The sequence below is a fragment of the Monomorium pharaonis genome, chromosome 3, assembly GCF_013373865.1.
Source record: "Monomorium pharaonis isolate MP-MQ-018 chromosome 3, ASM1337386v2, whole genome shotgun sequence".
NCBI lineage: Eukaryota > Metazoa > Arthropoda > Insecta > Hymenoptera > Formicidae > Monomorium > Monomorium pharaonis.
The window spans coordinates 21,633,026-21,646,956 of record NC_050469.1 but is presented as its reverse complement, the minus strand read 5'-3'; the positions used below and the strand labels follow the sequence as shown (position 1 = coordinate 21,646,956).

At 37.3% G+C, this 13,931-nt stretch overlaps 3 protein-coding genes across 10 annotated transcripts in view; 1 reads left to right on the top strand and 2 right to left on the bottom strand.

Moving 5' to 3' along the window:
* The window catches only part of LOC105837864 (myosin heavy chain, non-muscle), a 35,477-nt gene extending 29,676 nt beyond the window's left edge, over positions 1–5,801 (bottom strand). For 2 of the 7 annotated variants that reach the window (XM_012683006.3, XM_012683007.3), the window contains exon 1: positions 4,590–5,414. In XM_012683006.3, the coding sequence (XP_012538460.1) occupies positions 4,590–4,946 (357 nt within the window). In that variant the 5' untranslated portion in view covers positions 4,947–5,414. Of the gene's footprint in view, positions 1–4,589 lie in introns of all 7 variants that reach the window. The other 5 variants (XM_036285063.1, XM_036285061.1, XM_036285062.1 and 2 more) reach the window with 5 other exon arrangements.
* Positions 5,802–6,372: 571 nt separating this feature from the next.
* Positions 6,373–10,796, top strand: LOC105837866 (L-allo-threonine aldolase). 2 transcript variants are annotated; one of them, XM_012683012.3, is made up of 5 exons: positions 6,373–6,517; positions 8,359–8,461; positions 8,783–8,900; positions 9,158–9,241; positions 9,517–10,796. In XM_012683012.3, exons 2-5 carry the CDS (start codon positions 8,408–8,410, stop codon positions 10,401–10,403), a joined length of 1,143 nt encoding a protein of 380 aa, XP_012538466.2. In that variant the 5' UTR covers positions 6,373–6,517; positions 8,359–8,407; the 3' UTR covers positions 10,404–10,796. The 2 variants fall into 2 exon arrangements, with proteins under 2 accessions (XP_012538466.2, XP_012538467.2); XM_012683013.3 differs by lacking the exon at positions 6,373–6,517 and having other exon boundaries at positions 8,642–8,900.
* Positions 10,797–10,798: 2 nt separating this feature from the next.
* On the bottom strand, positions 10,799–13,596 carry LOC105837865 (eukaryotic translation initiation factor 3 subunit D). The gene is made up of 3 exons (XM_012683010.3): positions 13,283–13,596; positions 13,158–13,203; positions 10,799–12,357 (listed from the first exon to the last, which is right to left on the bottom strand). Exons 1-3 carry the CDS (start codon positions 13,457–13,459, stop codon positions 10,889–10,891), a joined length of 1,692 nt encoding a protein of 563 aa, XP_012538464.2. The 5' UTR covers positions 13,460–13,596; the 3' UTR covers positions 10,799–10,888.
* Between the last annotated feature and the right edge of the window lie 335 nt (positions 13,597–13,931).

Here is a 13,931-nt window from a genome sequence, read left to right as displayed (position 1 = left end):
ACTCCTTAAAATTTTATCCATCTTCGACTTGAGAAAAAAATGTTGCAGACAAAAGTTGGCTTGGAGGGAGGCAAATCTGGTTAAGGTTTCTTTTTATTTTGAAAAACCGGTTTTATTATATTTCGTTTTCCTTTACAGACTATATCATTTTTGTCTGAAACATTTCTCTCTAGAATTGCAAAAAAAAAATAAAATGAAATTTTGTAGTGTGATGTTAAAATATCTTGGGAAATCCTGTACAAAGCGAGAAGAGATGACGCCAGTTTAGCGGTTAAAAATTGGCTATTAGACAAAAAATGCAAACAAATACTTAAATCACCGGCCACGCGACTGGCCGCCTTTTGCCGATCGAATCCATTCGCGTCGCACGCATTTCTCTCTCTCTCTCTCTCCTCTCTTTTTCTCTTCGTCTCTTTCCGCCTCACCTTCGGTCCGCCGACATTTCCGATATATCTCGTGCGCGGATTAATTCCAGACGAGGACGAGCAAGAGCTGTAGTGAGCCGAGAGCTATCTTTAGTCCACCTTACAAGCGAAAGAGAGTCGTTTCTCTCTCTCTCTCTCTCTCTCTCTCTCTCTCTCTCTCTCTCTCTCTCTCTCTCTCTCTCTCTCTCTCTTGTGCGCGCTCCGTCTCGGTCGGAATAAGACAGCGACCGATTTCTCGGCGACGCGAGCGCTATTTTTCAAAACGTGCCTGGCGGCCGCAGTGTTCGACCGAATCGATAATCGAACGGCAGAAATGCAATATGCGAGAATATAAATGCGAGCCGTCGCGGATTTTCTTTTCAATAAATTCTCCGCCGCCGCCATCAATCCTCGTTTCAACATCACGCGCAACCGCGGAGAACGAATATAATTTTCTCCAATAAACGAAGGATAAATAATCCCAAAAAAATTTCAAACGCGTATTAAGATAAAATGTGCAGTATGAAACATACGCGTACATTTTATGGTAAAGAGAGAGAGAGAGAGAGAGAGAGAGAGAGAGAGAGAGACTCGATCGTAATTGACTGTTGCTTAACAGAAGCACATTTTCTTCATCGGATCATATTGTAAATCCATATGTTGTTCAATTATTGTCAACCGTGTTTTAAGTTTGGTATTAAAACCGGTGTTAATAAAAAAAAAAAAAAATGAAATGAGCTATCTTTCCAGTTCCAAATATTCAAATATTTTATCTCGATACATCGAGATTGTGTCGATATCGCCTGCAATCACAAAAGAGACATATGGTTATTATTAATTTTGTGATTTCGATATTGTAGCTCGGTATTGGAGCAACCAACGTCTTTCTCTTTCTTTCTCTCTCTCTCTCTCTCTCTCTCTCTCTCTCTCTCTCTCTCTCTCGCTCTCTCTCTCAAATATATAGGGAGAAACGAATGTTTCAGCATGGAAATTTCCTCTCTTCCACTGCCGAGCGACGAACGGACGGTGCGATACAGCATCGTTCTACTTTCGAGCTATCGATTTACTTATCCCGTTCATCTACGATTTAACGCGAAAAGCGAAAGACTAAGCACCGCACCGAACACACAAACATGTTTTTCCACGCGATGGAACGTAGTTCGCGACTTTTGCGACAAACCAATACCGAGGAATACCATCGTTTTTGTATCGCGTTCTTACCGTCGTGGATATAAATATTTTGAAGCTGACTCGCGCGCGGAGTCATAATCGAAGATTCCACGTAATTTCACGGGTCGATTAATTTTCACAGCAATGCGCACGGCCGCCGAATTAATAATGTCAACGCGAATTCGAAGTAAAGCTCGCGGAGACGACGGTAATGAGTTACCGGTGCCTCGTATTGTGCGATAAACATATTAATTTTGTACGAAGAGAAGGAATTTCCGACTCGTTGCTCGAAAGATCGCTGGGAAAAATTCAGAGTTGGATCATCACTTAACAGATTAGCTCTATTTAATTCCTTTTCTCTCTTATCAAATAATAATATTAATCTTGACTTTCTCATGTACTTGTATCTCATTCGACCTGATAAATTTCAAAAACAATACTAACATTTTAATGGAAAAGAAATCGTATTCTTTGTTTACAATCTCCTGCACACAGAAAAATATTAATTCTACTGCCAAGAAAAGCAATTACTCAAGTTACCCTTTTTTCCTTTTAATAAATAACGGTTATCTTCCAAAAGAGAATATTTCTTAAAATATACTTATGATAAATTTTAGGAAAAATTATTATCATATACTTGAAAAAAGAATTTGTACTCAAAAAACATTATAAAATTAAATTCAGGAAAAATCAGAGTATAATAATAGATAAATTAAATTTTTATTTTACTTAAAGTTTTAATTAAAGTTAATAATAAAAAAAATAAAAACTTAATATTTTAATTAAAGTATTAAATTACTAGGATTATATTAAGAATAAATAAATTTATTATTTATCGAATTTATGACAGATTTGTAGATACACAAACTTAAGAATTATTTAAAATAAGTGATACTATTTAACTCAAGTACATATTTTTCTGTGTGTACACAGAAGTTTATCTTAAGTAAATCTCACTTGTTTCAAGTAAATGATGAATGTACTATTTATCAAAGAGATATTCTTTGCAAAGACAACTGTTATTAAAAAAAGAAATCTAAAAAATGAGAAATTGCTTTTCTTAGTATAAGAAATTTTTCTATGTGTGAGCAAAGATGAGATATTTAGAAACAATTATTGTATAAACAATCTTGCAAACGTCAAGAAAAAGGATCGATTACCTCCAATCATAGTTCCATTTAATTAAACCTAAAGGTTTTTCTCGAGATTCTGGTTCTGAATAGACATTCTGTAGCTTTTTTAAGGGCGATAATGTAAAGATTTTTATTATTACATAAATATATAATTATTATTATATATTTTTTATTTATAATTTATAATTATTATTATAAATTTATATAAATAATATTTATTATTATATAAATATATAAAATTAATAGAGACTTTTTCACTTTTCACGTTTTTCACGTTTGTTCAGGAAAAGTTACATGACTGGTAAAAAGAAGGAAGGAAGGAAGGAATATATTTGAAATCGAGGTTAGAGTTAACCGACGTTGGAGGAACCGGCCCTAGGGGTCGTGGAAGGGCCGGCGAGCATCTGGCACTTGCACCTGCAGCGCGCCGGCTTTTCACAAGACCATCAACCGAACGTCTGATTCTTAAGAATATTTTGACTCCATAATACCAGTGTAAAGTTATCAAAGTTAAAATTTAAAAAATTTTAAGTTTCTTAGGTTCATCCATTTCCTCTTATTCAACGACAAAAAAATTTGATTGTAAATACCTGAAGCAGTTGCAAAGAAAAAACGAAACTTTTAATTTATAATGATGCTATGCAGCGAAAACGACTCTATTTTACGAGTTTTATTAAATAAATAACTTTTAAACGAGTAAGTGAATTTTCAAGTAAATTTTCGCATAAATATTTATTAGTTTTATTAATAATGTACATATAAAAAATTTGATTTAATTTGTAATGCTATTTTCTCATCTTTGCAAATAAGACTACAGAATATGCGATACATAAAAATCAAGAGCAAACGAAAAATTAAATAACTTTTTTAAATTACACAGAAAAAATTAGTATCAGTTCAAAAATCATTATCTTAGAAGAATATACAATCTTTTTAGAATTTTTTAGAATTTGGTAACTTGAAATTTTAGTAATATATTTTTACTTCAGTGTTATAATATTAATTAAAGAATACAATATATAATTGTTTTGATAAAAATAATATTAAAAGATTTATTGTTTGAAGAGATTCGTTACTTTTTAGCCAATATTTTTTCCTTTTAATTCAATAAGAATAATTATTAAATAATAAGAAAATATTTTTCTTTTGATAAAACATTCCTGTTTTCAAAATCAACAAATTTTTTAAAGATTTTATATATAAGAATCTTTCTTATATATAAGAACGATTGCAGATATGAAATCAAGTTTTTTCTTTTATAAAAAGAAAATTACGTTCAAATTTTATACAAAATACTCAAATATAATAATAGACAATGTGTAAAATCGTTATATTTTTATATACTTTGGGATATGACATATACATCCTAACGTCGGGAAAGAACAAAAGAGGGAAAATGACAAATTGTCGCAGTAAAAAAAAGACGATCCGTTCATTATAAAAACGTTCAGACCGGCAACGAAATTTCACCTTTCGGCGCCTCTCGAAAGGAATTTATTCTCATATTTTACGAGGTTGTTCCCGATAGTCTACGACATGTCTCAAGGTTCAAATTTCATGCTTTACCTCTCGTGACGCGCACATTTCCAGAATGATGTGGCCCAAGTTCTCTCGACGAACTCAGACTTCTCGGAACGCGAGAACCCGGAGGCGAATCAATCCGCGGTCGGGGCCCCGAGAAGGAAAATTAGGTTAGCGGCGGGCGTAAGGTCGCCGGGGCGAGGGAGAGAAAGAGAAGCGAGATTTAAATACCACTCGAAAGCAAAGAACGAAAGAAGAAGAGGAAGAAGAAGAAGAAGAAAAAGAAGGGCCGCGATCGGAGGCAGGCGCGCGACCTGTCTGCGCCAGGAATAAGAGAGCCGGAGCCGGCTGGCACACTCACGTAAATCAGTCCGGAGTAGTATCGGTCCTTGAGGTTATGCAGAACGGAGGCCTCGTTGAGACAGGTAAGCTCCGCCATGTCCTCGACCTTGTCGAACTTGGGCGGATTCATCTTCTGTATGTCGTCCTTCGCGACGAGTACACGCTTGCCGGTCTCCGCGATCTCCACCTCGACCTCGTCGCCCCGCTCGCCCTTGATGCCGGCGGCGACGAAGCCCTGTGTCTCGTGCGGCACCCACACCAGCTTCTTCTGCGTCCATTCCGCCTGGGTGGCCGGGTCGTTGAAGCTGTTCCTGTCCACCGACAAGATACGCAGCTCCGGATCGGACCGGTCTACCCTCGAGTCCACGTCCGCCATCTTTGTTTAGCGAGCGCGCAACACACGACGCGGCAAAGCTGTGTCGTTGCTGCTGTTACGACTGCTGCTGCTGCTGCTGCTGTGGGCCTGCCTGCTCCTTGTGCGTCGCCCCAAGTACCGTACTTTCTCTCGTCCCTTGCGCGCGCGCGCGCACGCACGCATCCACACACCAGAGATACACACACACACACACACACACACACGCGCGCGTGCACACCCCGTTAACCCGTTACCTTGCGTTTCCCGGACACCGCGCGCGTGCAACGTCCGCGTACTCGCGTATGCACGCGACACGATCGACTCGGAGTCGAGCTCGTCCGAGTCTAACGACGACGACGACGACGACGGCGGCGGCGACGACGACGACGACGACGACGACAGCTGCCGCTACTAGCTGTCGCCACGATGCGCGAGCAACGACGAGTGCGCGAAGACGACGACGACGACGACGACGGCACCAACACACCACGCCGCCACCGCCGCTAGTACATCACCATCACCACTACCACCACCACTACCGCCGCAACCTACCACCACTACCACACTGGACTGACTGGACGGACGGACTCGCCCTCTGCGCTTTCGAAAACGGTTGTCGCGCCGGTTGACGACGACGGGAGACGGCACGTGTGAACGGTGTGATTACGCGGGCGTGAGCTCCTCGCGTTCTTTCCCTCTCGTCTCGAGAGAATCGCTCTCTTTTCTTTTTCTCTCCCACTGTTGCTCCCTCTCGTACACTCGTTCGCGCTCACTATTTCCTTTCGTGCTCCACGCCTCGTCCTGCTTCGTCCGTGCCAATCGCAACTGCCGCGCGCCGATGTCGTCGAGCGTGACCGCCCGCGGCACCGCGCCACATTCGATTCCCCTCCCCCCCCCTCTCCTCTCATCTGTCGCCTCTTGAACCAATCCGCGCGCCGTTTCCTTCCGTCATCATCGAACGAACTCACTAGACACTAGGGACACAGGTGAAAAGTTTTAGTTCCATCAATCGAGTTCGAGTAAATCGATTTCTAAACTTTTCCTTTCGAGATAACCTATCGATTTATTTAATCGAGGACTAACAGCGTGTTCAATTTACTAACAATTAAATTTCTTAACCTAGCTGTAAAATTGTTGCTATCTAAATTTCTATTTTTTCTTTTACGTATATTTCAGACAAATAACAAATTTATATACTAAATGTCGTAGACATTTTGATGAATCAATTGAGATTAATCATCCTTATCGATTACTCGAGCCAAGTTTAACATGAAGCTTTCGATCGAGTCAACGATGCATCCTCATGCAGATGCAAATAGAAGATAAACAAAATTAAAAAATGCAACTAAAAAAAATAGTTTCGTTAACTCCAAAAGGCAAATGTGGGCGCTTTTACCTCAAAAAAAAAATCAAACTACGCTCCTGATGTAGATAGGTAGATTTTTGGGATTAAACTCGTACTATAAATTCGATTCTTTGACAATCGATCTGCATTAACCGGAGCGTGCAGTATATATCTGAGAAACAGTACAAAAAATTTGGCGTGATACATTATCACCAGTTTTGCTACTTTTTAGGTTGGAAATTGTAAGGTTAGTAAATTTTTTTACATAAAAGTAAAGAAATTTGCTTATACATTAAACATTAAGTGGAAAAAAGTTTTGTTTATCGCTCTCATTCTGATTTTATTTTGATTTCATTCTAATTTAGAGAGAATAAGATGTTCTCGCGCTATCAGATGTGTCGTGCTATTATTATTGCACAAGTATTCAAGATATCCAACCGACGAAAGCAGATGATAGTTTTATAAGTTTTATTTAACTTGTAAACGTAACAAGTTTATTAAAATACGATTTAAGTGTAAATTTTACTACTTTTTTGGATAATTTTCCCATTTATCACTTTTTGAAAATTTGCAACATTCATTTCTTCAAATAAATATATATTTGCCATACACCGCTTTAAAGTGCGTTTCTTTAAAATGGCATTTTCATTTTTAATTTGGCTTTTTGTTAAAAAATTAGAGCCATTTTTGTAAAAAAATGCTATTTTTCACGCTTTTTTTTTGCTTTAAGTGAATTATTCAATATTTTTATGACAAGAAACACTTTCATCATTTTTGTTATTAAAAAAAAAAAAAAAACGAAGAAAATGCACTACTTATAATGTACTGCTGATAGAAATGATTAAGAAGAGTTTGGAATAAAATTTCACCTCAGTTTTGCTTTTGAAGGTAGAAAAATTCAGTTTTAGGATTCTAGAATTTTCCGATTAAAACCGATTTTCTCATTGAATAATATATCATATCCTTACGTTATTAATTTCTTTCACGAATTAGACGTTTTCAAAAGCATCCAAGTATGTGTTTAGTTATTGTTAGTTAAAAAATTTAAACGTATATTTATTAATTTAACATGCAATTCAATTTTTAACCTAAACGTCTTATTATATTATCATATCTAAAGTGCGATACACTTGATGCTGTAAACGCTTCGAAGCATTGACCAATCAAAACAAAGAATTTTTATGAATTGTCCAATCAAAGAATGCTTTGTAACGTTTGTAGCGTCAAGTGGATCTCTAATCTTTTAACGCTTATGACATCGTATTTTATACATAAATTGTTAACATGTATCTAATTCGATATCGAATATCTAGTTCAATTAAAAAATGCTTAATCATGTTTCGAAATGGAAAACATTAATGATATCTAATGAAACTTTTATGCATCATAATTTCTAAAACAAAAATGAAAATATAAATGTATTGTGTAATTGATTTATGTAATTAAATTGATATAATAAAGCAGTCTTATGTGTGTATATCTTAATTAACAATTATATACGAGTATTATCTAACGTTACTTCACGGTTTGTGTTATCTTCGGGATTTTTGTGCGCTTGTTTGTCAAATGTGAAAACAAAGAGATAACTTATCGTTGCAATTATGTCAAGTAATTGCAATTGATATTAAGTGAGGTATTTACACCTAGAATTTCATAATTTCACGTGACTTTGGATACAAATGCAACATTTCAAGTTACGCATAAATCATCTAAAGATGTTCTAAGAAGATATTCTAAAGAACGTATGAATTTTAGAACGTTTTCGTGTGATATGTTTAGATTTAATTTAATATAATAATAATAATATAATAAAATATTTGAGATAAAATAAATAAAAAATAAATTAACTATTATCTATAACTATTAATCCAAATCTCTCTCAGTAAATTGAATATATTCTAAAATAAAGACTGAGTTATAAGTAATCTATATAATTCTCTTGTAAAAATCTTTTTTTTTTCATTAATATTTAGCACATTGTAAATACATGACTAGTTAAAATATATTTTCATTTGCAATGAGATTGCAGAATGTATCTAGATACTAGATAAGCACAGTGAGTATATATATAAACGCTTATTATCGCAGAATCCGTTGAAACTCACTTAAGTACACGTCAGTCACGCCGGCCAGCAGGATGTCCTACGGCGGAGTAAATGAAAACATTCACAATTATGCGAGGGAAAAAAATGTAAGTGAGAGAAAAATTCATTCTGTCATTCCGTAATCGATCTTTGATTAATCGTAGTAAAATTAATTAAACAGCAGCGAATTCATTCAATTCGTGATCATCTATTATATTGCATCACTTATTATATTATAATCTTCATGATGTGTCCATGAGCGCTTGTTTAATTTACCATTCTTGCAGGAAAGTTATTATGTAACGAGAATAGACCTAAAACAAAATCTGTGTTTCTTTCTCGAGACATTTCTGGAGACGGAGAGACAGTCAAGTTTCAATAAAATTCAAGTTATATCATTCCAATTAAGTTAAGTGTATGATTACTAGGCTATTATCGTCGATCTACGAAGCGACACGCTTACGAAACCGACAGCGGAGATGAGGAAAGCTATGTACGAGGCGCAAGTAGGGGATGACGTCTACGAGGAAGATCCAACGGTAAAAGGTAGCGAACAAAATTCAATTGTAGATTACAAATCGATAGCGTACAAAGTACACGACAAATGCTATATTATGAAATAAATACAAATATTACTTTCACATCTAAAACGAGTTTTTTCTCAGGAACTTATATGGTATGTATAATAATTTTTCAAGCGCAGTTTAAAAATTCTCTCTACTAAATCACGATTTGTTGGATAAACGTTCTACTTAGAACATGAAATTCTTAATAATGATCGGTTCTTTTATATAATTTTCTAGAATTACAAAAAAAGGCTGCAGATTTGCTTGGAAAGGAAGATGCACTTTTTGTTAGTTCTGGTACGATGGGAAATTTGATCGCTGGTAAGATGTTTTCGTTTAGAGACGATTTTTGTTACGCCTCTCACACGCCTTTTCAAATTAATATTTAAAAAAACTAACAAAATTTATGTCTATTTGACTTAATTATGGAATTAGGGGAGAGGGATCTTTTAATATATAATTTAAAAAATTAAATTTTCTCTATTTTTCTTGGGATTCTAAATAGAGTTTATCACGTTAAAAAAGTGAAAATCAGTTCCTCGATTTTTCTTAAATACATGTGAAAAATGTTTATGCTATTTCTTTTTTTCTTGCAGTCATGAACCATTGCGATGTGCGTGGCAGTGAAGTCTACTGTGGGGATGAGTCACATGTCTTTCTTCACGAACAGGGTGGTGCGGCGCAGATAGCCGGCGTTAGTCTCAATGTCCTGCCTAACAACAACGACGGTACGTTCGATCTAAAGAGTCTCGAGAGCGCAATTCGCACGGACCGAATACACGAACCGATATCAAAGCTGATCATGGTGGAGAACACGATAAACGGAAAAGTCGTACCTCAGTCATGGATCGAAGAATTATCGATGGTAGCGAGGAAGCATAATCTTAAGATGCATTTAGATGGGGCACGATTGTGGAACGCCTCGGTTGCATCGAAGATCTCGGCGAAGGATTTGGTCGCTCCGTTCGACTCTGTTACTTTTTGCTTGAGCAAAGGACTGGGCGCTCCTATAGGGTCCGTGCTTTGCGGAAGCAAGAGTTTCATCGCTGATGCAAGGAGGAGGCGCAAGGTGTTGGGTGGCGCCATGCGACAGGTCGGCGTAATCGCCGCGGCTAGAATCGTCGCCTTGGAACAGACAGTGCCACGGCTAGCAGAGGATCACAGAAGAGCGTTGCACATTGCGGAGGCGATCAATCAGTTGAACTCTAAGATATTCAACATAGATCTGAAAACCACACATACCAACATGATATTCGTGAACGTGAATACAGATAGCGGCATTTCAGCCGAAACTCTCATGAACAGACTCCAGGAAGTGAATACTTTCGATGAAGACGACAAGATCATAATTCAATGTCTAGCTCTCACGAAAAGATTGATGAGACTAGTTCTCTATTATGATATCAACGATACGATGGTGACTGCTGCCATTCGTAAATTAAGATACGTCATCAAGCAATTGGATCCCCAAGTAAAGATTTGACTTCGTAATGTTCTTTAAAAAACAGTAATTAAAATTATAGCATTAAATATTATCTTAATGTATATACTGAATTATCTGTATTTAAATAATAACATATGTTTAAGTTAATTTAATTAATACTAAATAGTATATACTAAATAGTACAATTTCTTTCGAAATCTAATAAAAATATGAAGTTACACAATTGGAAATTTGCTTTTAAAAATATGATTCAAATTTTTCTTTTGCTATATTGTTATGCATAAAACTAAAGTCACATAAAAGCTTGAATAACTAATTGTATCTTGAAACATGTTTCTCTTTAAAATCTTATAAATACTTATCAACCTAAATATCTCAATATCCTAATTACTTACATCAAGTATCCAAGTAATAAAGTTTTATAAGATCAAATATCGCATTGAAATCTTTTTATTTATCTCTCTTTATAATACTCCTACTTCCACAAAAATTTTAGTAAAAGCGTAATCAATTAATGATGGCTGTTAACTTTGAAACGTATCATTAACAGGCTCGTCGTCGTCATCGTCTTCATCGCCCTCGCTCTCGAAAGTATTATCGGGAATATCATACAATCGAATCATAGGCTTGTTGGGATCCTTCATTATCAGGTATTTACCATCCTTTTGCTTCATGCAAATGTCAATGATACATCTTAGTATGCCCCAGGCATTATCCATGTTCAGATTAATTTGCGTCGCAAATTCATTCGGTTTGTACTGCTGAGTACCGAGAATCACGTGTTTGCTTGAATCTCGCACTATAGCGCGCGATACGTATCCGAATTTCAGCTGATCCGAACCGGCCAGTAACGCTTGAACCGTCCATTTGGCGAGTTTACAGGCGTTATTGCGTAATTCATTCGCCAAAACCGCGCCACGCTGCGTATCGAGCTTCTGACGCCATTCGACTCCATTGGCGATCTTCGAGTCCCATTCGTTCAATGCTTTAATCGTCAGGAATTGGTTCTCATTGTTCGGGCCCTGCATCACGGCGTCATGCTCGCATCGAGCAACGAGTACTATGCCATTGTTGAGATCCCATTTGCGATAGCGATAGGCCACACTAGCCACGTCGCTTTCCTCTTCCCCCTCCGAGATGAACGGATTGCCCTCTTCGAATTTGTATCGTGGCTCGTTCGACTTGAGCACTTGCTGTGAAAAGTTATGGTTAATGAAAGTCGCCTCCAAAGCCAAATTTCTCGGTGAATTCAACGAGTTGCCGTCGTCCTGTGGCGGCTCGACGCTAGTCTCGTTCACGGTCAAAAGATCGAACTCGGTGTTATCTCGTTTGTCGAAGAAAAGCTTGTCGCCAATCTTCTCGATAACGATGTCCCACGAATAATTGCTGCGTGTGCAGCACATGATGGTGGCCAAGATCGCGTCGGTCGCGTACACGTTGCCCTCGTTCTTCGACAATTGTCGAATTTTCGGATCATCGGTAGTCGTGACCGTATGAAAGATACGATCGATTCTCTGCAGCGGCTTCTCGCTCTTGACATTCACGCGATCGTACGTCTTGTCGTAATACTCGAGTGAGCCGCAGCACAATATATCCTCACCGTCTTTCACGCCAGGCAACGATAGCTTAGCCAATCGAGGAAAGTCCATCTCCTCGATAGTTATCCAGTCCGGTTTCACCGTTACGGAAGCATCGCGGATCTTGATAGGCGGCTGATTCTTGTGATTACGCAAACCCTGCTGCCTACCCCAGCGCTTCGCCTGTCCCTTGCGTTCCCGTTCACGCAACTTGAGCTTTCCTAGCTGTTGCATCTGACTCAACCCGCCACGTTGACCGCCACGACCGCGCATGTTGCGTTGATTGTGACGGAAGCGGCCGCGTTGATACGGCGGCTTCTGCACACGAGTAGTGTCCACCAAATGAAAAGTGGTTTCGTCCTCATCGTGATAGTAGGCATACTGACTGCCTGTACCAAATTGCGATGTATATTTGTCTAGAAAATCAGCAAAATATTATTTATATATAACGTAACATGAGAAATGTGTTGCATTAAAAAAAAATTATCCAATGATTGTGTACTTTATATATGATTTAGTTTACAATAAATTATATTAGACCTAGACATATGTACACATATTAATCTTAAAACAATTTTTAGATGTTTTATAGAACATTTAATTACATAATATAAAAGCCATTTAAATAAAAATATAATTACTTAATATAGCAAAGATAAATGTAAAATAACTAATGTGATTAGTAGCAAATAGTTCCATTTGCAGCATTTCAATTATTGTAGATACAAATTAATATATTAAAATATCAAATATCATTATTCAATCATATATATATTTTATATACAATGTAAAAAAGTTCATTTTTATATCAAATAAAATTTGATAAAATAATTACACATAAATCAGAATTTGATCCAATATACTCAAATATTTGACAGATGTACATCTGTCAAATCTTACTCCAGATTCGGTTTCAAGATTTCTTACAAAGTTTCTAAGTAGAGCCTATCGATCTCAATTAAAAACAATATACCCAAGCCGCGTAAGGGCCTAAACACAATGTCAGACAACAGGCAAGAGAAATAGAAATAATGAAAGAGAGAAAGAGAGAAAGGATCTTCTCTCTTTTTCTCTTTCTTTATTTCCTGTTCCTGTTGCCTGGCATTGTGTTTAGGTCTTAAGTGTCAACGAGGCTCCCGGTGGAGCCTCCGTGGTTCGAATCTCCAGATCTTTGAGGTTAAGCGCACGTGAGCGGTCGACAAAGCGAGATACGTACTTGGGAACTTTTTGTCCTGAAAGGCCGGCGTGGTCCAATCGGAAATCTACGGGAAACAACAAACCGAAAGGTGAGAGCGGTTTTTACAGGACGAGATAAAGGTCGAAAGTTTAAATCTCGTTTACCTTGCCCAATCTGTCGCCTTTCGAAAATGGCTGGTAAGGAATGTCCTTAAACTGATCCGGTAACTCACATGGGCCCCAGCCGTCCGGATTATGCTGGATCGCCGGCGCGTGGAAGTGCGCCGTCTGTTCCTCCGGCTGGACGGGATCCTCCAACACGACCACGTCTGTGTCCGTCATGCCGATGCTCGGGCGGACTTGTCACGCATCGACTTAACCCGACGACAATTCGTACAGCGTGACCGCCTCGAGAAACCTCACCGCCGGAAATAATGGCCGCACCATTTTGTCCGCCCCTCGCCGTAGCGCCGCAGTGCCGTCAACTTAAATGTTTTCCCCGTTCAAGAATCAAGTAAATATCGAAAAATAATAAAAATTGAAAAATGGAAATAATAATTAATTTCATAATTTTTATTTTAATAAATTTCGTTCTGGTTGCTTGATATAATTATCAATTAATATCAACCAAGTTTTTTCTGGTACATGTAACTTTTGCATGGAATGTTTGAAAAGATGAAAAAAATAGAAAGAAATAAAACATTAGAAGAACGATTAAAAGACAATAAAATAAATTTTTAATATACGAGTCTAAAAATTTTTGTCTTTATGCACACCTTACTTTATAATTAATTTAATTAGATAATTATTATTG

Coding starts and splice junctions, on each gene's coding strand:
- LOC105837865 (XM_012683010.3), bottom strand. CDS start 13,459: ATGACGGACACAGACGTGGTCGTGTTGGAGGATCCCGTCCAGCCGGAG. Junction 13,204..13,282: donor AAGGCGACAGATTGGGCAAG/GTAAACGAGATT, acceptor TGTTTCCCGTAG/ATTTCCGATTGGACCACGCC. Junction 12,358..13,157: donor TCAGGACAAAAAGTTCCCAA/GTACGTATCTCG, acceptor CTGATTTTCTAG/ACAAATATACATCGCAATTT.
- LOC105837866 (XM_012683012.3), top strand. CDS start 8,408: ATGTCCTACGGCGGAGTAAATGAAAACATTCACAATTATGCGAGGGAA. Junction 8,462..8,782: donor ATTATGCGAGGGAAAAAAAT/GTAAGTGAGAGA, acceptor TATGATTACTAG/GCTATTATCGTCGATCTACG. Junction 8,901..9,157: donor GGAAGATCCAACGGTAAAAG/GTAGCGAACAAA, acceptor ATAATTTTCTAG/AATTACAAAAAAAGGCTGCA.